Below are 24,544 nucleotides of genomic sequence, written 5' to 3'. Positions count from 1 at the left end.
AGTGCTGGGATTAAAGGCGTGCGCCACCACGCCCGGCTCTGAAGTCTACTTTTATGACCATGCCAAGTGCACTTCCAGGAACCTGAAGGTTAAGAGTGGCACATTCCAGTGCTAGCGCCTACCTGATAAGGACACGGGATGCGGTACTGGTGACAATGATCAGAGAACCACGTCATCTCCCAGGTGATTCTGTTCACTAGCTCATAGACATAGCAACCAAGAAGGGTCACTAAGGGCACAAGATACAGGCCACTGAAGACTCCAATGCGAATCATGAATTTCTTTAGCTTCTCTTGGTTCCGGCCATCATGCTGTATGACTTGCCGAACATGATTTAAGGAGATGATGCCGGCTAAGAGGAGAGACAGCCCAACAAATACGCAGAGGCACAGAGGCAGAAGGACGAAGTAGCGCGAGGCGTCCAGGTCATAGAGGCCAACGAAGCAAACGCCGCTAATGTTGTCTCCTTCAACCTTGTTCATAGCGAGCAGCATGACGGTCAGGAACCCCGGTGCCCCCCAGGCAACAGCATGGAACCACACTGCCTTTTGTTCAATAGCCTCGCAACTCCATTTTCTCCCGGCAGCTAAGAACCACGTAATGGTGAGAATCACCCACCACACGGTGCCAGCCATCGTGAAAAAATACAGAAACATAAATACCACACTGCAAGCCTTATTCTTTGACCCCAGGACAACGGTGTCCCCAAGCTCCAGCTTCTCGTCTGCCTTATTACAAGCCGTGCTATTGCCCAGCAAAAACCCCACGAAGTACATGAGAGAGACAATGCTGTAACAGACAGAGTAATAGATAATCGGTCTCTCTGGGTATCTGAATCTTCTAACATCAATTAAAAATGTAAGGAAGGTGAACAGAGTTGCACAAAGACAAAATATTGAAACTATTCCTATGAAACTTTTGGCAAAGTCTAGTTCATCACTTTTAAAATACATGTTGGGGCACGGAGGGGCACACTGTTCAATTCCCAGAAACCTGTAGCCTTGGTCCCCAGGAGTCCTAAGGTGCTTTGGACACCAAAATCCAATGTCTCTTGGGACTTGATCTGTTTTCTTCTGTGGACCAAAAAGCTCTGTGTGTGGATGAGAAGTTACAGGAACAGTGTCATCACAGTATGGCAATCTGTAAAGTTTACAAAAATTCAATGTCAAGTCATTACTTTTTAAATTTTTAAAAAATATTTTCATTAATTCTTCGAGGACTGCACACATGCATACAATGTATCTTGATAATGTCCCCTTCCTCTCACTCCTCTAGGACCCACTACACACTTTACTTATCCATGTTTCCAAGGATAAACCATGACTTTGCTGCATTCACAGCTGATGAGAGACATACATGCCAGGCTGGGGGAACATTAGAGACTGGCTGGAAACTGCTGTTTATAAAGCCTCAGCTCACAAGAGAGAGAAGAGGGAGGGAGGGAGGGAGGGAGGGAGGGAATGAGAGGGAGAGAGAGAATGAGTAAGAGCTGGCCCTAGTACCACACACCGTGATGCCAGCCCTTGGGAGGCAGAGGCAGGCTGATCTCTGTGAGTTGGAGACCAGCCTGGTCTACATAGTGAGTTCAAGGTTAGCCAGGGCTACATAGAGAGACCCTGTCTTCAAAGACAGAAAGATAGAAATAAATTCCTGCAAAACGAAAACTCACGATCTTTTGGCCTTGTTTAAAAACTGTAACATGGTCTATTTCTGCTTAGGACCTTTAAATAAAGCACTGCAGCAGCACGGAAGGCCACGGCTTCTTTCCTGTTGTCTTCTATTTTCTCTCTTCTCAGAAACATCAATTGCCAGAAATTTGGTTTTTATTCTCCTCAAGCATTAAAAGGTATTTTACTATATTATTTACTAGTCATAACCTTATATAGTAGTATCACAGGTTCTGAACTTTATATAAATGACATCATGCCGTAATTTCTTTCTACCGATAACACTAGTTTTTCAGTCTACTATTGTCAGGTGTCAGTCAGCTGCATCCATTTCACCAACTGTATGAGAGCAGTTCAGTGTGTAAGTGCAGCGCAGCCTGCTAACAGTTCTTCTGTGAAGGATGTTCACGTACTTTTCTACTTTAGAACACAAGGGGCCAGCAATGGCTCAGCAGGTAAAGGCACTTGCTGCCAAACCTAACGATCTAAGTTTGTTCTCCAGGTTCCACATGGTGGGAGGAGAGAGCCGACACCCACAAGCTGTCCCCTGACCACCACAAGTGTGCTGCAGCACGCACACACCACCTGCCGTAAATGCATTTTTAAAAAGGAATAACCAGCAATGTTGTTGATGGCTCAGAATCTATTAGGAGTTTCTATAGATTTTCCAGATTTAGGAGAGGGGCATTTTCAATTTACCACATATTATTCCATTGTTTTGAATGATAGCTATGCATCTAACAGAATGTGTGAACGCTACAGAGAATACTTTCTTCAGCCTAGAGATAAAAATACAAAAAACAAAAGCAAAAAACTAGTCTTCCCCAAGTTACTGTGTGAGGTTTCACTATATAAACAAAATATTTAAAATTCTAAATCCCTAATGTCTAGAGAATAGGAAACAAAATAGTTAAAGTGCAAAGTTTAATGAATTGATGAAGACCACTTATAAGTTTAGCATGCTTAAGGCCCTCTCCAGTGTGTCACTATCTAGACCAGGCTGGCCTAAACCTGATTCATACCTCGGGCTGTTCCCCAACTTGCGATCCTCCCACCTTAGCATCCTTAGTGCTAAGATTACATGTGTACACCACCATACCTGGCTTTCAAAATCCTATTTTCTTACTATGAATTATAACGGCAATTAGTCAAACCTATAAAATATTAGTCATATTAATCGCATTTATTCATGGTCATAGAAAGGGCCAGACATAATAACTGAGGTGAAAAAATGTATTCCTAAGATTCTTATATCTAAGACAATTTTACTCTGCCCAAATATTACAGTAATACATGTGTGAATTACAGGCAGTCGTGAGCCACCTGATGTGGGTGCTGGGAACCAAACCCCAGTCCTCCGCGAGAGTGCTACATGCTCCCAACCACTGAGCCATCTCCCCAGCTCCAAAGTGTGTCTTTTTGAAAACAGGACAGGCACACAGAGAGAAAGGGTGGCTGTGAAAACAAGGGAAAGAAAGAGCAAGGCAAGTCAGGCCCCAGGACCCTCACATTGTGGTGAGCAGGCTGTGCTTGGGGGGGGGGGGAGCAGGCGAGCAAGAAAGGGCAGGAGAGAGATGCAGAGTTAGTAGAGCACTGACACACTCTCAAGAGAGTGCCTGGAGCCACGACTTTGCTGTACAGTCCTGGCATACAATGTGTGCCTGGGCCTTGACAAGCTGGAGAACCTGCTTCCGCCAAGAACTGGGTTGCTTTTCTGCCTGTTCCAAAGCAAAGGCACTTGGAAGAGCAGAGGCACCATCCTGGGAACGGAGAGCCTAAGGTGTGCCATTGTTCCAGAGTCCCAAAGGCAAACAGAAGCTGCCTGTGTAGCTGTCAAACCCTTCAGCAGGCCAGGACCAGGGCTCTAGTCACAGATTCTCCTGCTTTTGTATTTGCAAAATAAGATGCCATCAAACCTTGAAGATTGTTTTTACATCTAGGAAGAAGTTAGAATATTTGTAGTAATAAAATAGAGTTTAAAAAGAGGTGTTTGTCTGCTTTACAGAAGAGAGATATGGTTTGATTTGGGGTTTATGTAATTTCTTTAAAAATGGAGATTCCACTTCCGATGGCAATGTGTCAAGTAGTCCCAACACAACACAAATTTGACTTGGCGTAAGAAAACAATGTTTGTTCTCAACAAAATCCAGCTTTACACAGTATAACTCCAAAAAGGGGGAAATATCAGCTTAGGGACCAGTGTATGTTTCTGTGAGTCGTGACCCCTCCTGCTTTGACACAATCCCATCAAGAGCAAACATTTTGCCCACAGATGTTACTGTCAAGAACACCTAGAATTTACTGATTTTATTTTCCTGCCACTAAGATGTAAGACCCCTGATGATGGGAATTCTTTTCTGTGGCATCTTAGGTGTGTGTGACAGGAGAGATATACAGTAAGAACACAGTGAGTAGGTACAGTGTCCCCCATTCCCTCAGCTGCCATCCTCAGAGAACTGACCATCCTGTGGACATATCAAACTCTGGCTGCTTAGCTCTCTTCCCCAGTGATAACCCCTAGCCACTTTGGCTGTCTCTAGTTATGACATAGGAATCAACTCAGGTATCCTGCCCGTCGTCTGTAAGCTCCGATTTTACAGTGTGTTTATCAGAAACCATCTACAACGCTTTTTTATACCTCACTGGGACATCCCATTTCTACAAGACAATTCTTTAATTTTTCCACCTCAGTCCTCATCCATTTAAAACAGTCTCAGACTAAATGAATGCTGAGAGAACCCTTCTCAGTATTCTTTCATCTTACTCTTCTTTCTTTTTGTTAATTATTTTATGAGCATGAGTACTTTGTCTCAATGTTTGTATGTGTATCCTGTGCATGCCTGGTGACATCGCAGGCTAAAAGAGAGCATCAGATTTCCTGGAACTGGACTAATGGGTGGTTGTGAGCTGACATGTGAGCACTGGGAATTGAACCTGTGTCGACTGCAAGCCATCTCTCCAGTCCCTCATATTATCTTTGCACTGTATCCATCTAATAAAACTTCAACCACAGATAAACTCAAATATCTGCTTCCCAAATATACAGGCCCAAGTATCCCACCACCGTTGCCGAATGTTTCAACAGATCAGAGTGTCCACTTCAACCTCGGGATCACCCACGTTACCTGAAGGGACAGTGCTTCTACACACTCTACACACCTGCCACTTCTCAAATGTACAGACTCTGTGGCATGACTCGGGAGGATGCAGGCGCCAGCTATTCCCAATAGGATTCCTTTAGGCACCTTGGTGGCCACCTGCTCCTCCTACGCTGAGCACCCATCCTGACCTCCATCCTGTTACAGTGGAGGACTCTCCTAGCTACACTTGTGCTTGGGATCCTGTGTTCTCCTCAGACAACTTCGAGGGACTGTCTCCTCTACCTTCTATATTCCTGCTGTTCCCTTGATCCTAGACGTCCTTAGTCAGTTCTGACTCCTTTGTCTCTTACTAAACCTGCCCAGTACGAACCCGACCACAGACAAACTCTACTGCCTGTCTCCTAGCCTTCGCCCCAGCACTTTAGTAAGAGTGAAGGCTCCCCCAGAGCGGCCCACCCTATGCTTCCTCCCCACTGGGTCCCTCCCCCTTTCTGGACACACATTCATTTTCCACTTCAATTGTAACCAAATGATTGACATCTTGACAAACAAACAAACTCTCAGAGGCTGTTGAGGTGAGTTCTGTATCTTCCTTCACTCCCTCCTCAGCAAAGCTAGAAAATGGAGGTGCCCTGGAGTCCTGAGACAAACTGCCATGGAGAGCTTTCCAACAACCCTCATGAGATGGTAGCATGAGTGCCCTGTTCTACACAGAGGCCACTCCCACCCGCACACGCCTGTGAGCTCACGGCTCTGAGCAGGACGTCATGCTGGATGGAGCTGAGGGGCCTGGCCGCTGCTTGCACCTCAGCTTTCTCTTACGCGTGCTGCTATAGGTACACTGCCTCGCTGTTTGTTCTGTTTTCTTTTTGAGGCGAGGTCTCACACTCCAGCCTTGAGCTCTTGACCGGCCTAGCACAGCCTACTGAGCACTGAGATGTAGGCATGCCCCACCTTGCTCAGTTTCTCCAGGCTGAGCTCACTCCTGTCACAAGGTATCTGGACAAGCTGTTCCTGTTGCCTGCAGTGTTCATCCCCTCTCCATGACCTAAGTAACTCAGCCTTACCCCCCATTCTTTAGCTCACAGTCAATCCTCTTGACCACTCTCCACCCCGATGTAGGCACCAGTACGTTCTCGTATCATAAGGAACTCTCCGTGTTGTGTGGCTCTGTCACTGTGCTCACTAGCACAGCTACTTATTCTCTGCCCTTCACCCTCACGGAGGCTCATGGACAGCAAGAACTAAGCACGTGTATGGCTAACCAGAAGTCTACGGTGCTCACCCCCACCATGCCTACCTATGAAGGTGCAGCAAATACCATCAGTCAAATAGTGTCAGTCATACGCTGACATGCTAACAATACTAAAGTGCCATTTGTCTTTAGTATTTGTGGTTTTCATTCTTACTGAAAAGTATCACTTACCTGTTACATTCAAGTTCTTCAGGCCATCGGATGTCAAAAGTGTCCATTAGTTTTTTGCAATCAGAAACTATTTTCTCACACAATTTCCGACAGGGTGGAACTACATGAATTTGCTCTGTGCAGGTTGGTACGAAAGCTTGGCAAAGGAACATTTCAATGTTTGGTGAACATTCTAGATTTGCAAGAGGCAGAAAGTGCTATTAAAAGAAAACAGAGATCCAATGAGGAAAATGTTAATCATAAATGCTTAAAGAAAATACTTTTTCACCTACCCACAAAATGAGTCTTAAACTCTCTTTCAATGTGTTTAAATTTTGAGGTAGTAACTTTTTCTGTTAAATTTATGTATGAGCTCTTCATACAAGGTGGAAATTATGATTTTATAGGTTGTACCTTTTTCAAGAAGTCATGCTTTGTCATTGTTCATTCTTCCCATCTGCACAGGCGTTCATTATTCAGTTATATTTAATATTTATAAGAGATGCCATGGGGTTTCAGACACTACTCTAGGCTCTGAGGGTACAGCAGCGACTGGAATAGTCAGGGACCCCTCTTCCTCTAACCTAATCCTAGTGGGAAGGGTAAACATTAGGAAACACATGGTATCTAATGACTTTGTAGATATAGGTAGGGACAGTGAGGGGTGGAACATGACAGAATCCTTTAAACAGGATGCCTGTGCAGGTGACAGGAGAGCAGAAGTCATGGCTGGCAGAGTGAAGGGACAGCAGGTGAACTGCATGTGACAGCCACTACACGCAGTGGTAAATTCCAAGTATTTACTCTATTTGCATCACGAACCGCAACAACTCCAGTTTCTGAAGTTTTTCCTTTGGTCTTACAGGACACTAACTTTTCTGGATGTCATCTCATTGCTGCTCTTCTGATCCTCTTACTTCTAAGGGAAACGCCCTAGAGCACAGATCCCGAAACCCTCCTGCCAGACCACTGCTCCAGGAAAAACCACCAGCCCCATTTCTCTGTGCACTCCACATGGGAAGATCTGCTTCCTGACAACTTCATTTGGCACCAACAACACCTCACACTCCGTCTGTCTGTCTACCACAACTCAGCCCTGGTGCTCCAAACAGTCCCACGATTATCCATACCTCATGGTGCTCAAGCTGCTCAGGTCGCGGACCTTGGGACCCAACCTTTACCTTTTCCTCTCACATTATATCCAGACCATCAACAAGTCTTGCAATTCTCCCTTCAAAATATATCTCTAATTTGACCATTTGCAGCTGCTGCCACCCAGTCAAAGGCACTGTATCCTTCCTGGTCCACTGAAAGCCTCCTGTGGGTCTCACTGTATCTGACGCTTGCTAAACTTACATCCACCACTCCACAGTTCCACCAATGTGATGTTCTGAAACCTAAGTCCAAGGACTCCACCGGACCAAGTCAGAGTCTTTACCAAGCCTTCGGGCCTCAAGACCCCAGACCCCCACCCTGGCCCCACCCTGGCTCCACCCTGGCCCCACCCTGGCTCCACCTGCTCTCCTTTGCTTCTCTCGTTCCTTGCTGATCCTGCCTTGGGCTTTGTACCTGCTGTCCCCTCACTCTGCCAGCCATGACTTCTGCTCTCCTGTCACCTGCACAGGCATCCTGTTTAAAGGATTCTGTCATGTTCCACCCCTCACTGTCCCTACCTATATCTACAAAGTCATTAGATACCATGTGTTTCCTAATGTTTACCCTTCCCAGGTTAGAGGAAGAGGGGTCCCTGACTATTCCGGTCGCTGCTGTACCCTCAGAGCCTCGAGTAGTGTCTGAAACCCCATGGCATCTCTTATAAATATTAAATATAACTGAATAATGAATGCCTGTGCAGATGGGATGAATGAACAATGACAATGCAAAAACAAACAATCAGACCAGAAAGAAAGAGCACAGCCGCAATCCCAGGGACAAATATGCAAAGGAAGTAATTCTGAACATTTGATCATACATCACATGCTGGAAGGCAATGAAGAAACAATTCTAAAACTCAGATGGAAAGTCACTTTCAATAAAGAATTCTATATCCAGCCAACTATTTAGGTAAGGGTAAAATAATGACATTTTTGGACCTGGAAAGAATTTTAAAAATTAGCTCTCAAATTAAAAGTAGAATATGTACTGAGAAGGTCCTTCCTGCAGCAGTGGGAACAAATCCAGAGACTCACAGCTGGACAGTAAACAGGGAGTGAGAGAGCTTGGACACTCGGCCCTAACGGCTGATCCAAATGTCTCCATCAAATCCCACCTATCAGAAATCAGGGCACCTCAGCAGGGGCGGAGGGGGAAGGACCGTAAGGCAGAGGAGACGGAGGACACCAAGGACACAAAGTGACCGGACAGACGCTGGGACAACTTGCACAGGTCTGTATCCGATGGCATCCTAGAGCAGAATGGAGAAATGGACACGTCTCCATCCTAACCCAGAAGCTATCTCCAATTGACAATCATCTGCAAAGGAATTTAGTTTCCTCCAAGGGAGTCTCACCAGGGGAAAGAAACCACTCTTGGTGGTGGGCTGTGTGCCCCGCAGTGCATGCCATGGAACCAGAGCGCAGTGGTGTCTGTGGAGGCTCCTTGTGCTACACTCTCATGCTGGCTTTCCTTTTTCCTGTTTGTCTTTTCATTTTTATTTTACTTACATATTTTTTCTTCTCTAATTTGACCCTACAGGTCCCTTGTATATGCATTATGGCTTCCAGCTTACTGTTTTGATGGGATTCCTGAGTGTGCAGACAAGCGGGTCTCTGTTTCTGTGCCTTCTCTTGGGCGCTTTTCCTTCTGCTTGTTTTGTTCTACTCTGAAGGGTTAGTTTTCATTTTTATCACATTATATTATTCTGTTATGTTATAATATGTTATATTCCTTTAGACGTCTATTTGTTTTCTATTGAGACAGAAAGGGAGTAGATCTGGATGGGAGGGAGGAGGAGCTGGGAGCAGTAGACAGAGGAAATCATAATCAAGATATATTATGTGATAGAAAAAAAATCTACTTTCAGTACGAGAGGGGGAAAGTAGAGTATGTAGCATACCCGATAAAGACATTGATGAAAACATGAGAAAGAAAAATGACAGAGAAGGATGCAGGCCTCGAGGATGTGGGACTCTAGGATGCGGGACTCTAGGATGCGGGACACTAGGATGCGGGACTCTAGGATGTAGGATGCTAGGATGCGGGACACTAGGATGCGGAACTCTAGGATGCAGGACTCTAGGATGCAGGACACTAGGATGCGGGACTCTAGGATGCGGGACACTAGGATTCGGGACTCTAGGATGTGGGACTCTAGGATGCGGGACTCTAGGATGCGGGACACTAGNGATGCGGGACTCTAGGATGCGGGACACTAGGATTCGGGACTCTAGGATGTGGGACTCTAGGATGCGGGACTCTAGGATGCGGGACACTAGGATGCGGGACTCTAGGATGCGGGACTCTAGGATGCAGGACTAGGATGCGGGACTCTAGGATGCGGGACACTAGGATGCGGGACTCTGGGAGGTGGGACACTAGGATGTAGGACTCTAGGATGCACGACTCTAGGATGCGGGACTCAAGGATGTTCTTTTGTATGCTGAGCTAGTTCTCCAGCCAGGTCACTGAGATGCACCCATGCTGTTCACTCCCTCTCACTACTGAGTAGTATCTATCACACTGTACTACCACACCATCATTTGTTAACTCATTCATCTGGCTGTTGATGAGACAGTCTGAAGGGGATATGGGATATCTGAATGTAGAATAACTACTAGCAGGCAGTTAAAATAGTGATGCAGGTAAGATACTTAAAGGCTATAGATTTGTGGCAGGAAAGACAGCTCAGCAGGTAAGAGCACCTGTCATTCTTCCGGAGAACCTGAGTTCAGATCTCAGCATCCAAGCTGGGCAGCTTACAACTGTCTGTAATTCGGCTCCAGACAGTCCAACTTCTTTTCAGGCCCCTGTAGGCACACACCCTCAAAACACACACACACACACACACACACACATAGAGAATGTGAAGTCTGAGAGGATTGGAATTCTGATTTGAGAGGAATGTACTGAACCTATGCATCAGCATCATTTCCCCACAGAAAAGAGATGTTGTCATTTACACATTAAACAAAACAAAAACCTCCTAAAGTCATAGCCATATCACCAAACATGCAAAGAAACCTAGAAAAAGCTCTTGCCGGTGAATTATAAGATTTGAGAAACTTCTGGAAGATAAAAAGGAACAGGGATTGTGCTTTCTTCAGTATGGCCAACTAAAATAGGTCCTGACACAAACCATTTAGATTTTTGAATAACCTGCAACAAATACACTTTAAAATATGCTCAATACAGCTATATCCAATAAAATTTTCTTAAAATATAAAGAGCATTAAAAAAAAAACAGAAAAAAAAGGAGAGATGGGTGATTTCATGGTCACAATGAGTCACAGACAGAAGGCCAGGTTACACTCCACAGAGAGAGCTCATCTCAAAACTCACAGAACCCATACCCAAAAATCACCCAACAATGGTTTTAGAGAATGTTGGACCCATGAAAAGTTCACCTGACCTGATGTGGCAAAGTGACGGCACAAAAACAGGGCCACCACAGTTGATATTCTGACATTCTGGCCGTGGGCCAAGCATTTGAGAATGACCTAGCCATCTCTCCAGCCTACAGTTGGTATTCTGTAAATCTCTGAGCCTTTGTAATTAAAAGGGGCACTTAATGGTCAGCCTTTTACCTGGCATGGAAAATGCCCAGGCCACGTGAGAAGCCTCTTCTGAGGCTGAGGCAAGGCAAGGAGGTGTGAATAGCTGGTACCCTTACGCCATTGTTAGTGCTATCCTCAACAAGCCTAACTCCAGAATAACATTTCTGGGTCTCTGATAACCTCTCTGGCTAGAGAAACAGGTAGACTAACTACAGACCTGACCTTCACTTCACCTTCTGCTCCTCCAAATCAAATCCCCCAGTCTCATCCCCAGCTCAGCAACACAGCAACACTGCATCCTCCCTTTCTCCCTGCCCCCACTTCTCTCTGCCCCAACCTCCAGTGTATCCAACAGATCTTCCCCTCCTGACTTCCCAGCCCCCAACTCCAGCGGACACTTCCTGGGAACCCACAGGCCACACTGGGCAGGGACGCAGATGGGCTAACTGCAGATCTTCACCTCTCCCTCCGCTGCTCCTCCGAGGCAACCCCTCAGTCTCAGCCTCAGGTCTGCAGCAGACTGCTACAGCTTCCCCTCCCTCCTGTGCATCCCCAGGGATCACACAGAGGGTCACAGCGTCCCCTGCACGATTCTCCCCCCAACTCCTTGCTTTGCCCCACCCTATCCCACAAATCCAGCAGGCATTGCCTGGGAATCCACAGGCCACTCCTGCCAAAGAAGCCAGTAAGCTAACTGAGATCCTCACCTCTGCTTCCATTCCTCAAAGTCCAATCTCCCAGTCTCACCCCCAGCTCCTTAGCAACCATCTGCTGTGGCCTCTCCTCACTCTGCCCCCATATGCAGGGACTGACTCAGCAGATGGGGTGTAACCCCACTTTCCTCCCTCTTTTGAAAGCCCTTGACCTTACCTGACCCTTCCCCGTCCTAAGCCTCAGCTCGTAATAGCCAGGCACATTTACCCAGAGCCTACAGCGGCCACACTCCAGAAGAATTTCCTACCAGACAACACATAGCCACCACAGAGAGGAAACATAAACCAAGGAACAAAACGCCTAGCCAATAAAGGCAAGCTAGCAGCACCTAGAATTTATAGTCTTCCCAAAACCTGGGGCCTAGACACCAGTGTAAAGAACACAGGAATGCCCAGAACACTGTCTCTACAGAGCCAAGCAACCCTACCACAGCAGGCCCTGGATATTCCAACATGGCTGAGCACAAGTAAAAGACCTTAGACAGCTTTATGAAAGTGCCCGATAGCCAGACTCTTCAGCAGAAAGAATGCAAGCGCATGGTATTGAGTCTAACAGAAATCACCTTACAACTATCACAGTGGGCTGATGGCCAACATGTAAAATCTGATGTCCAGCTGATGGCAAGATGACGGTTACACATGTAGTCACACACATACTTTGATCTACATGCTTCTTACAGGATAAATATGGCAAGTTATGGTATATGGAGCTGCTACTAGTTTCCCATCCAGCTAGCCACTGTTGGGACTACCCAGTCCATAGGCATATCCACTTTCAATACATATTTTCTATGGGTTCTATTCCTGTTGCCTACTATAGAAGCACTGATATCTATATAATACAGAGAAGAAAGTAAATCAGACACTGGAAACTGAAGCCACGTCTGAAGGCCAGGCTCAGCAGCTGAGGGTCTTGAGACAGTGAAGGTGCTTGTAGCAGCTGCCCCCTAGGGCCAGCAGACCTGTGCTCGGAGGTGTGAGCACAGAATTGTCAGACACATCCATTTTGCATACACAAAAAAAGAGAACCTCAACTTTTAGGTGAGAAATCCCCCAAAACTTGAATCTCGGCACTTTAATGTATACATTTAAAATACTGTGCATGATTCCTTGGTCTTCCAAACTCTATATGACCTAGCACAAGGCAAGGCCTGGGCCAAGTAGTGGGAGTGGGTGGGTAGGGGAACAGAGGTGGGGGGAGGGGTATGGAAAACTTTTGGGATAGCATTTGAAATGTAAATAAAGAAAATAATAATAAAAAAAAATACTGTGCATGATATAGAATGGGTCAGATATGGATATGGGTCAGATCCAACAGAGCCACCAAGTTTCAACTGTTTCAGACTAACAGACAAAGGACTTCGTCTTGGTGCCCGGAAGGACCTATCAGTTGGTTATTCTCAAAGCATCTGCATAGACCTCATCTAGCCAAGAGACGGTTAAGTGGGAAGTTACAAAGAACCCTGATCTATTAAACAAGTAAAGGCACAGCTGCTCTGTCCCAGAAGGAACCCTCCCTGCTGAGCCGCTCTTCCTGGCTTCCTTCACTACAGTGACCTCACAGTACCTCAGACCCACAACAACCCAGCCTCAGCAACCTTCGATCACTAGGAGAAAGTGTGCCAATTTCTTACTGGAAATTATTTTGGAAGTTATAAATCTATGCTTAATTAGGATCTAAATGTTCTTATTCCAGACTCACTACTACTGTTACAATACCTGAGCTGTGAATTATAAATCTTACAATACTATTAATACTTACTATAATATTATAAAGTATATCCTATTATCAATACTTATAAGCTTTTCAGATACCACAATAACCCTGTGAAACAATCTTGCAGATAAGGGGTCAAGCTCTAAGAGGTTACGTTTCCTTGTATAGTGACAGAGACAAAAAGAGACTCTAGTCCATGTGACCTCAGTCTATCCTCTTGACTCCTTACCCAGTTCTTGCTGAAAATAACTCCCTCAAACAATCAATCCCTCAAACCAGAAGACAAGCAAAAAAGCCTCGTCCAACAAGGGTGGAGGAGGGGCAGATCAGAAGAGGACTGGGAATCTACATGAAATTGCTCTTCAAGTTGTAAACAACAGGAATTCACAGCTCATACATCAAAGCCTCAGCTGTGTTTACTATTCTAACAGTGTGCAGAAGCACAGACAACCTGGGAACAAATACTTCAGAAACAAGAACTACTTCAAGCCATGGGGCAGCCACTGTTGAACCAACGCAGCAGTCACGTGATGGCACCAACAGGATGCCAATGTTGTCACAACCTTTTGAGTACAATCTTGTTAGGAATCAACATTTTCCCACAGAATGTTCAAATTCCACATTTGGAAACCAAACCTTTAGATGCAAAGACTACAAACCTGACCTGTGATATTTCTTCAGTTTTATACTCTGAAGTCCATGCTATAACTCTGAGCATTTGCATAGAACACACCATGTGAACATCTGAGCCGAGGAAATATCTCCTCGATCTGTAGTGTTTCTGTTTTTCCTGCTCGGTGAATGGGTCTGCTCCCTCCACAGGCCTGTCTTCAGGACGCACTCACACACCTTTCATTTTTCTATTGAATTCTCAGAGAAACTCACACAGGAACAAAGAAGGATCAACAACACTTTTGAGGGTCTGGCGTTTAACGATGACTAAAACAATCCTGCTAACTGCGGTGTTAATCCTCAGAGAAATGAAGAGCAGGTTCCTTCAAGGGTCAGTCCTCCTCCGCCACTCTAGACAGAGCTGCCACTGTTAGGACTGGCAGAAACCTGGATGAGGAATTAACACCTCTGTTCTGCTCTGATGAACAAAAGTAAAAGCAGCTAAACTAGGAAAGATGGCTAATGAGACCAAGAACACAGAGCTGTTTTACACAATCTTAGCCAATGTGCTGCCAGCACTTTATTCTAACTGAATCCTAAATACTGTTTAACCACCTGTGTCACCTTACATAGGTGAATTTCTGTCTCTGGGTCTTGGGGTATTTTCAGAGTTAAACTCAACAAGATTCCTAGATGATCTATAAAGACATTCATGATAGCTCAAGTTTATGAAGAACATAACAGAGATGCAGGCAGCAGAGTTAAACTCCAAAATAACAAAACAATCTTGGTAGCAACTGTCACACACTGAGCCCTAGCCTGAACCCTCACTGTCTGTCTATTCAGCAGTTCTGCCAGAGGAGACGTTGGAGAACCTAAGGAGGTGCAGAGAGCATTCTGGCAGCAGACTCATAGCCCTGACCATTTGGGTGACTTAGGTACATGGTTTTTGGAAAGAAAGAGAGCAAAAGAGAGATAAACACAGCTTAGGTGAGACAGTTACAGGGGATCAACCACCTCTGCAGTGCCATAAAGAGAGTCCAATGCCAAAGGCCTGGCGTGGGCGTCCTCTGGCACGATCTTATCCGTGTTCTGGCTCCTTTGCTCCTCCAGATAGTCTGAATCTGATTCCCCAGCCTTGTCATGGAGTCTACTAGCTGTTCAAGCTCCATCTGTTTTTGTTGTTGTTGTTTTATTTTTCTTCCTTTCTTTTTAGCTTAAATAAGCCAAAAAGACTGACTAGTATGTAAATTCCATAAAGAATGGATTGTAAGTGATCTCAGTAAGTGGGAAAAAAACCCAAGAATTGAGTTACAGGCCTAAATGGAGGCCAATGCAGTAAGCATCCTATTATCATTTAGAGATGAAATGCAGTAACATTTGATGGATAAAGGACAAACTGAATTAGCCTTGCAGCCTCTCGGATCCTTGGTTCACCTGAGAACGATGTGTCCAATAAAAGACCATAGGAGACAACTGAGTAGCTGTCACCAGAGAACTGAAGAATGGAATGAAGACCACAAGGATAGTAGTGCGAAGTGAGGGTTCTAAGGAACTGTTTAGTCAGAGAATAGAACGGTTCATACGGAGTAAAACACAAGATTTACAAAAGACTGAGAGTGTAAGCAAGTGAAAACCAAATACAGAGTTGTTCCTGCAGGTTGTCAAGTGCTATCAGTATGATATGCTTCTCTCTTATATAAATCATCCATGACAGCGGGAGGGAAGCAGAGGAACCCAGGGCTTTGGAGTGAGGCTCTAAGCCCACAGCCCTGGAGGGAAGCTCCTTGGAAAGTCTGGCTTTGTAAGAAGAAAGTAAATAGCTTTCCCTTCAGTCCTCATCACTCTGCAATGCTTCAAGGTCCACTCTGGTATGACCTGGGATGAAGGTCAAATCAAAATAAAATCTGAAAACAAAAAGCTAAAATTAGTTGCAAGACACTGTTGAGATTCACTTCTAAGGGTCCAGAGAAAGAAAAGGAAAAAAAAAGGAACACAATTTTATACATTGATATGGGCTTGTTGCTCAGAGATTAGAAAGTTAAATGCACTTTTGACAAGGGACATTCAAATCCAAACCACTGCCATTTACCAAATCTCTTCATGAATGCCTTAAATAACCATATTTAGCAAACATATGGATGTCAAACCATATTGGCTTTCTACAAACATTATCATGGGAAGAAAACTCAAATACAAACTATTAAGATTATTTCTCATGGGGCTGGTGAGATGGCTCAGCGGGTAAGAGCACCCAACTGCTCTTCCAAAGGTGCAGAGTTCAAATCCCAGCAACCACATGGTGGCTCACAACCATCCTTTACAAGATCTGATGCCCTCTTCTGGAGTGTCTGAAGACAGCTACAGTGTACTTACATATAATAAATAAATAAATCTTAAAAAAAAAAAAAAGATTATTTCTCATGCACTCCAGAAGAGGCAATCAAATCCCATTGCAGATGGTTGTGAGCCACCATGTATTGTTGGAAATTGAACTCAGGACCTCTGGAAGAACAGTTAGTGTTCCTAACAGCTAAGCCAGCTAGTTCTGCAGCAAAAGGTCTTTTCTCTATCATAATAGAAAACTTAAAAAACAAGTCAGTAATGTATATCAATAGGGCTTTCTGAGATTAGCAACACCAAAACTAGTAATCACTATTCCTTGCCCATGTTAACGGTCTAGGTGTCTTAAGCAACTCCAGCTGCATGGTTAAGGTTCCTTTCAGATGTAGTTTTTTTTTACTGCAGCAAACCACCTCACATGCCACTCTAGCCTGCCAGGTTTCTAGCCAGCACACAGAAGGGCCATCGGTATACCTGGGCTAACTTGTCATAAAAAGGAATTCCCAAAGAGTAGTCCCTAGATCAACAGCACCAGCAACTGCCATGGACTTCTTAGTAGATTCTCCATCCTATCACACATCTACTGATTTGAAAACTAGGGTTGGAGCCAGAGATCTACTTGCTAACCCCTTTAGATGAGAACCACTGTCTAAAGTAAGTCAGCTCTTCAGCTTAGCATCTCAAGTTCCCTGCCAGAGACCCTGAACCACATCACTACATCACAGACGTCAGAGCACTCCATCATTCTGAGGATGTAAAACTGATAAGGCCATAGACCTATACTCCCAGCCCATGGCAAGACCAAGAATTAATAAATGGGCTTCAGTTGAAGGGAATTTTCACCTTAGTTTTGTTACTAGTTCTTGAACGAAACAGTGGGATATCTAGAGAATCTAAGTAACATCTAGACCACCATCCTTCATCACCTCTCCTGAACTAGGAGCGCAGAGCCACCTACTCATGATGTCGTGGTCCTAATAGCTTCCCATCTTTATATTTTAAAGATGCGGGACAGAAGCCTAAGCAAACTGTGCATGTTCTCAGAGCGTCTACTTCTGCATATTACAGCTTTTTCCCTAAAGTCGTTGGTGGATCTCAATCTTGGGAAGCTTGGCTGGCACGCCCAAGCCCTGCATTCAAGCACCAGCGCCACAATACAAACAAGCAGCAGCAGCAGCAGCAGCAGCAGCAGCAGCAGCAGCAGCAGCAGCAGCAGCAGCAGCAGCAGCGCTGATGGCTCTGTGGAGGCTTCCCTTTGACTAAATGACAAGAGGATCAATAACCAGGAGGTTTATACAAGCTGGTCCAGCCAAGAGCTACATGTTCTTAGCTTTATTCAGATAGCCCTAAGAAACAGAACTTTAACTTCTATGTCTTATCTATTCTATTTCTATCAGCAGAAAGATAGAGAGATAGAGTCACACTGATATGTATAGTTAATGGCATAACCAGTATGTGACATAAGCAGTAATGCTAACTTTTTTTCCCAAAATGAGCCTATAATATCCAATGTTTTTGCTGTGTGTGAATGCAAGTCAAAAAAATTCAAAGCAGAGGAAGCTCTTAACCATGTAGACTAAATATCTACTTTGTGGGTGTCAAACAGGATTTTTTCCTAGTTATTTCAAGACTTGATTGTTAGGCTCTATAACAAAGGGGTCACGGTGACAGAAGGGACACCTAAATTCAGTAGTATGACTTCCCTTTGAGGCTATTGCCAAGTGGTCAAGATGCCAAAAGCAGGGCAGTAAACCCTCTTAAGCCCTTACTGTGCCATGACATCCACGTGGACAGTCAGGTTCAGAGCTCAGATCGCTTCCGGTCAGGCTCTGCCCTCCGTGAAACCCTGTGTGTGGTTCTCCCAAGTAGACTCCTCCTCCGTCAGGGTCTTAGGGACCTTGTCTCCTTGGAGCCTGGGCAGGATTCTCCTCTGCCTTAAGTCTGTAAGTTACCCACTGCTGTAATAGTTGTTCCTTTTCTGCCTAACTAGTCCAGGTACCCCATCTTAGGAAGAAAATAAAAGCCCAAGGAGGCTCCTCTTACAGAGAACAAATAATCAAAAAGCATATAAAAGAAATGAAGCAATGATCAGAGCAACAATAATATTAAAGTGGATCTAAATGTGTGCTTGGTTTTAATAAGCAGCTGTGGGCAAAAGGTAGTCTAAGAATATAAACCTTTGCTGAAAACTATAATGAAAAGTAATAAGAAGAAACATTGTTTTATATTTCTCCAATGAAATCAGGTCTATTGATTCATTATTGTATGCCCATTAATTGAACGGTGTCTCTGGTATTTGCTGATATACGCACTCGAATATTTTGTTGAATGGATGGGTAGCAGCTCATCTCAGTGAAAGATACAGAAAAAGGACCAGTAGTTCCCACATCACAGTGATAACGGGCAACCAGAGTGTGGGCCTGGGGTCGGAGGTACCAGAGGTACTGAGAATTGTGGGCTATGGTTTTAACTGAGGTACTGAGAGAAAGGGGTGTTTGACAAGGCAGAAGAGATGGCTCAGCAGTGTAGAGCACTTCTAGAGGACTCAAATTTAATTCCCAGCAGCCACGTGTCGGCTTTTAACTGTCTGTAACTCCCAAGATTCAAGACTATCAGGCACTCATGTGGCACACAGACACACATGCAGATAAACACCCACACCACAAAATAAATAAAGAAATAAAACTTAAAAATAATAAATCAAATCTTAAAAAAGAAGAAAGGTGTTTGATTTTTTTTCTTTGAGAAAAACATAGAGTTAGCCTAGGCAGGGGTGGGGGTGGGGTCCTTAGAAGTGTTTTAGATGGGCCTTGTCTCCATTAGTGCTGAAGAACAGTTATCCTGTTACTGAAGCAACGACCAGACGCCTGCTGGTACTTGGCAAGCAACTGCAGATTCTAATTTTCTGTTTAGAACATATGCACTCTACTCCTGTTTAAGACAGAGGTTCTTAACCTTCCTAGTGCTTCAACCCTTCAATACAGTTCCTCATGTTGTGGGGACACCCCCAACCATAAAATTATTTTTATCACTATTTCATAACTATAATTTTAATACTATTATGTATGAATCATAATATAATATCTGTGATTTCTGATGGTTTCATGCAACCCTTATGAAAGTCTTTTGACAACCTCTCCCCCCGCCCCCCACAAAGAGATCACAACCTACAGGTTGAGAACCACTGCTTTAAGAAAATCAATCAATTACTATATTACTGTGCTACAAACACTTGTGCTTACTTTTATAATGTGTTCAATCTCAGGCTAGTCAGCTTTTTAAAAAAAATGTAAAATGAAACTTGAAACAATAAAATTAAAAGTGCACACTATTTCTATATGTGAGGCTTGTTATTTGAAAATATTTTTTTGGCAGGGAGGATTATAACGTTTCATTTATTTCCTTTGGAAAATTGAAAAAACATACATACTACTGGTTGGTATGGTAGTATCCCATATTTTATATGGCGACTGTCCAACATGGAAGGCTATAATTCTGAGAAAACATCCAGGTTCAATGAATATTGAACACAATACAAATACACAAAAGGGAGAAGCAAAATTTACCACGACCTGCATTCTCCATTCTCCAGGAGAATGACCACAATCTTCTCACAGCCCCTCGTGGAGGGCTCTTCAGAGGGTATGACTAACAGCATCCCAGACCGCAGGGTACCAAGAAACAGGAGAGGAGCTCTGAGCCCTTTCTGTTCACATGCAGGTCTCCTATACTAAGTAGTCAGGGTACTTACTGTCCCTGCATCGACAACATGACATCCTGAAGGACGCTGAGCTGTGGCAGCCATGATACACTTCTGTTCATTTCCTTCACCTGTCTGATTGTGTTTTCCTGTAATTCTTTAAGGGATTTTTATGTTTCCTCTTTAAGGGCTTCTAGCTGTTTACCTGTGTTCTCCTGTATTTCTTTAAGGGAATTATTTATGCCCTTCTTAAAGTCCTGTATCATCATCATGAGAAGTGATTTTTAGATCCGAATCTTGCTTTTCTGGTGTGATAGGGTATCCAGGATTTGCTATGGTAGAAGAATTGGGCTTTGATGATGCCAAGTAACCTTGGTTTCTGCTGCTTATGTTCTTATGCTTGCCTCCCACCATCTGGTTATCCCTAGTGCTACCTGCCCTCACTCTATCTGACTAAAGCCCGTCCTTCCTGTGATCCTGGTTGTGTCAGAACTCCTCAAAGTTCAGCTGTCTCTGGGATCCTGGGTATATCAGAGTTCCTAGGAGTCAAGCTGCCTCTGGGATCCTGGGATCCTGGAATCCTGGGATCCTGGAGTCCTGGGCGTGTTAGAGCGCCTGGGAGTGGAGCCTCTTCTGGGAGTTGTGGGACTAGGTGCAGAGTTTGCACTCAAGGTCTGCTCAGGGCAATAGCCCAGACCAGAAGGAACCCATGCCACTAGTCGGGTGAAGTTCCTGGGTGCCTGGGTCCCGCTGGGCCCAGTTACTTCAGGTGCTGGAGCAGATGTTGTGTCCTCCTCACCTCTGATCCTATGATCCTGGGAGTATTAGAACATCTCCATGATACACTTCTGACTGAGGACACTTTGAAGCATTTATTTCACCTCTATGACTCCTATATTACTTCTGGGAATGCTACAGCCATTTTATACAGTAAACCCTAAAAAACGAAATAGCTGAACCAAGCTAAACATCTACTCTCTTTTAGAGCCCTGGGTGTAAGCACAGAATGAGAGGTGGTAAATGACGGCCGGACAGAGTCATCTGGATTCTTCTAAAGGCACAAACCTGCAAATGTCTAAAAAAAGTCCTACAACAGAACCCTGTTTCTCTTAGACATCCATAGACCCACTCCCTGTCTGTTCCTTTTATTTTAAATTGAATATCTACTTTAATAGTACATTTGAACATGGGGAAAGGAAAAGGTTTTATGGCTTACTTCCTTTAAACTGTTTAAAGATACATGGCCACATGCTGGTCCAAACACAATACACGACTCTGGACCTCAACAAAGAATAATACAATATTCCTGTTTCCATTTTCCCTGGATCAACCCCAGTGTGACAGTATGAAGTCAGCCTCTCACAGGACGTCAGCCTCCGAAGCTGAGATGAAACTCTCGACAGAAAACAAAGGACACAGAGTGGAAAGCCAGCTGCCATTTGCTTTGCCACCAGGGACGGGTCAACTGGGCAACATCCTTTTCATAAAGCCGAGTTCCATTCAGAGTCAGAACTTAACTCTTTGTAATACAGATGATCTTATGAAGGCAGTGACAAAATGGGGGGTGGGGACTGAAATCTCTTATTTCAAGCAATTTCTGAAGCAAAATTGAAGAACCATGATATTCTTGTCAGATCTTTTTGACTTGTGATAACTTTGACTTTAAACATTTATATGGAGTAGGGTGTGGTGGTCCATACCTTTAATCCCGGCACTCCGGAGACAGAGGTGGGTGGGTCTTTCTGAGTTGAAGGCTAGCTTAGTCTACATAGCAAGTTCTAAGCCAGACACAGCCATATAATGAGATCTTTTTATTGCTGTGATAAAACACCATGACCAGGGAAACTTACAGAAGAAAGAATTTACTTGGGGCTTATGTTTAAGAGAGTTAGAGTCCATGACCATCATGGAGGGGAGCATGGCGGCAGGCAGGCAAGATGCTGGAGCAGTAGCTGAGAGCTCACATACTGATCCACAGGTAAGTGGCAGAGAGGGAGGGAGGGAGAGAGAGATAGAGAGGAAAAATTTGTGCCTTTTTTTTTTTTAAACTTCAAAGCCCACCCACAATCCTTCCCAAATAGTTTTACCAACTGGGGACCAGGTATTCTTACACAGTAGCCTATGGGGCCTTTCTATTTCAAACCACCGTAAGCAGCAAGAAAGGTAAGGCTGGAGCTCCGAGTTCAGATCCCCAGCACCAACATAAAAAGCTGAGTGCGGCTGTGTGGCCCTGCAATCCCAGCACAGGAGCAGACAGGCAGATCCCAAGGGCCTGCTAGCTAGACAGCCTAGCTGAGTAAGATCCAGCTCCATGAGAGACCCTGTCTCAAGACAATAAGGTAGAAAGCAATAGAGAAAGACAGCCAACATACTCCTCTGTCTGGCCTCTGTATCACCCCACACAACACAAATAAATAAATAATAAAATAACTCATATGGAAAGTAAGATAGAGCTTGGGTAACATATTACTAAGAATACACAATAATGCTTATTTATTCCATGATACACTATCTGTAAAACACTTTCAAGTACTTAAAAGTTTAGTGAAGTATAGCTCACAAGCCCACAGCCCATTTTTGCAAATGCATTAATAATTCACTCATATTGTCTATGACAGCTTTCCTGCCACAATTGCAAAGGTGAACAGCTGTGTCAGAGACTGCATGGTCCTATAAAACTGAAAGTAAGTGGCTCCTCACAGAAAAGGGTTACTCAGTGGCCTTAAACTTTAACAACCACATCTACTGGGACAGTTTGTTACTGCAGCTGTGCATTGTTCTCTGGAATCACGGGCTCTAAAACAGGCTCTGAAGCTGCTGTCCAGGAACTAAACTTTGAGAGCCATTGTCCTATCTAATCTAATCATAGATTAGCAACATATCAATAAAAGTGGCTAGCTAGCACAAAACAAAAGCCGAGACACAGAAAGAGTGAGAGGAGGACTGGATGAGACGCTCAGTGGGTGAAGGCATTTGCCTGACAACCTGAGTTACACCCTCAGGACTCAGGGAGGGAAGAGAAAGCCAAGGCCCACACATGGTTTTCTGACCTCTACACTGGCACTGTGCACGGCACATCTGTGCATGCATGCACGCGCGCGTGCGCGCATACACACATACAAACAATAAATTAAATATTAAAAGAGAAATAAGATAAATCTCTTGACTTACATAGAATTCTTGGTAGCTGGAAAAGTACATTTGTGGTAGGCATGGTGGTGAGTGCCTATAATCTCAAGAGTGTGGAGGCAGGGGGATCATGAAATCAAAACCAGCCCAGGCTATATGGCAAGCTCCAGGCCACACAAGTTCTGGGAAACACAAGAAGACCCTGTTAATTAATAAAGAACAGCAAGCCTACCCTAGTGGCACAGACGTATAACCCTGCCACTGGGAAGGAAATGAAAGGATTTGAAGTTCATGGCCTACCTGAGCTATAAGACTGTTCAAAACTAGACTGGGCAACTAAGGAAGACCCTGTCTCAAAACAAAAACTCTTTGAAAAAAGACAAGAAAAGAAGGAAGGAACAGGTGGCTGCCAAAACCGCCATGTGATTCTTCAGCCTTTATCTTCAAACTAACTTACTGGAAATGTAACAGGAAACCTGGACAGTCCCAAAGCTTGGTGTGTGAAGACCATATAACAGGAAGAGACTGGAGATGTCCACACTCAGAACCAAAAACCTTCCTGATGGTGTCAGATATGAAACTACCTGGGAAGCTAACTAAAACAAACAAACAAATAATAACAAGAACAAAAAGCTTTTAAAAAGTAGAACAGAAACACCTGTCTTTAAAAAAAAAAATGCATGTAACACAAACTAGTGGTTACTTCCTTCAGAGCTCTTTAAAACAGCTGATGTGCCGTCTGCTCCTCTGCTGTTAAGGATGCTAAGTGTAAATGTCATCGATTTCTAAGGTCACTGTTAGCATTAAAACCTAAAATGTACGTAGCTACTATAAAGAGAGGAAACCAGATTAAAATAAAATGCTTTCTGAACCCTCACTAAAGCATGTATTATCATCAGAGGCGGCCAGACTGAACGATGTAATTATTGCTTGAGGGTATCCACTATACACTCATGGGTCTGATTTATCAATGGAAGTCTCCCTGTATTCTTTGTTGAGTGTTCAAAAGAACGCCTTGCAGGGTTGAGTACGTAGCTGAGTGGGCGAGACCTTGCTGTATTTGAGAGGCTCAGTGCTCAGTCCTCAGTGCCCCGCCCATCTGGTAAAAGAAGGGGTTTTTGCACCAGTTGGGAAAAACTACTCAAAGATTAAAACACTATAACTTGTACATCTTTTAAAATTATATCTTAGTATTTAAAAAACCACCCAACCCAGACACACGTCTACAAAGAGGCAGTCAGACAACTATCTATTCCATCAGGCAACCTTCAAAGCTGCAAGATCAAATACGGTCAGTTTAAAAACCCTCTCTAGATGATATTTCTAGGAGTTCCGTCTCTCAGAGACAACCTGAGGAAAAACCTTCACTGGCTTCAGCTTTTCTAGGGAAAGATTACAAAACCTATACCCGTGTCTTTTTTTTTTTTTTTTTTTTTTTTTTTTTT

At 44.2% G+C, this 24,544-nt stretch overlaps 1 protein-coding gene across 2 annotated transcripts in view; it reads right to left on the bottom strand.

The window, feature by feature from the left end:
• Positions 1-24,544, bottom strand: part of Fzd6 (frizzled class receptor 6) — a 32,029-nt gene that overhangs the window by 5,196 nt on the left and 2,289 nt on the right. For both annotated transcript variants that reach the window (XM_021216896.2, XM_029547733.1), the window contains exons 3-4: positions 6,195-6,391; positions 123-1,140 (exon numbers count right to left, since the gene is read on the bottom strand). In XM_021216896.2, the coding sequence (XP_021072555.1) occupies positions 123-1,140; positions 6,195-6,391 (1,215 nt within the window). The remainder of the gene's footprint in view (positions 1-122; positions 1,141-6,194; positions 6,392-24,544) is intronic.

This window comes from Mus pahari, chromosome 17, assembly GCF_900095145.1.
Source record: "Mus pahari chromosome 17, PAHARI_EIJ_v1.1, whole genome shotgun sequence".
NCBI classification, from domain to species: Eukaryota; Metazoa; Chordata; class Mammalia; order Rodentia; family Muridae; genus Mus; species Mus pahari.
This window is presented reverse-complemented; position numbering and strand designations above follow the sequence as displayed.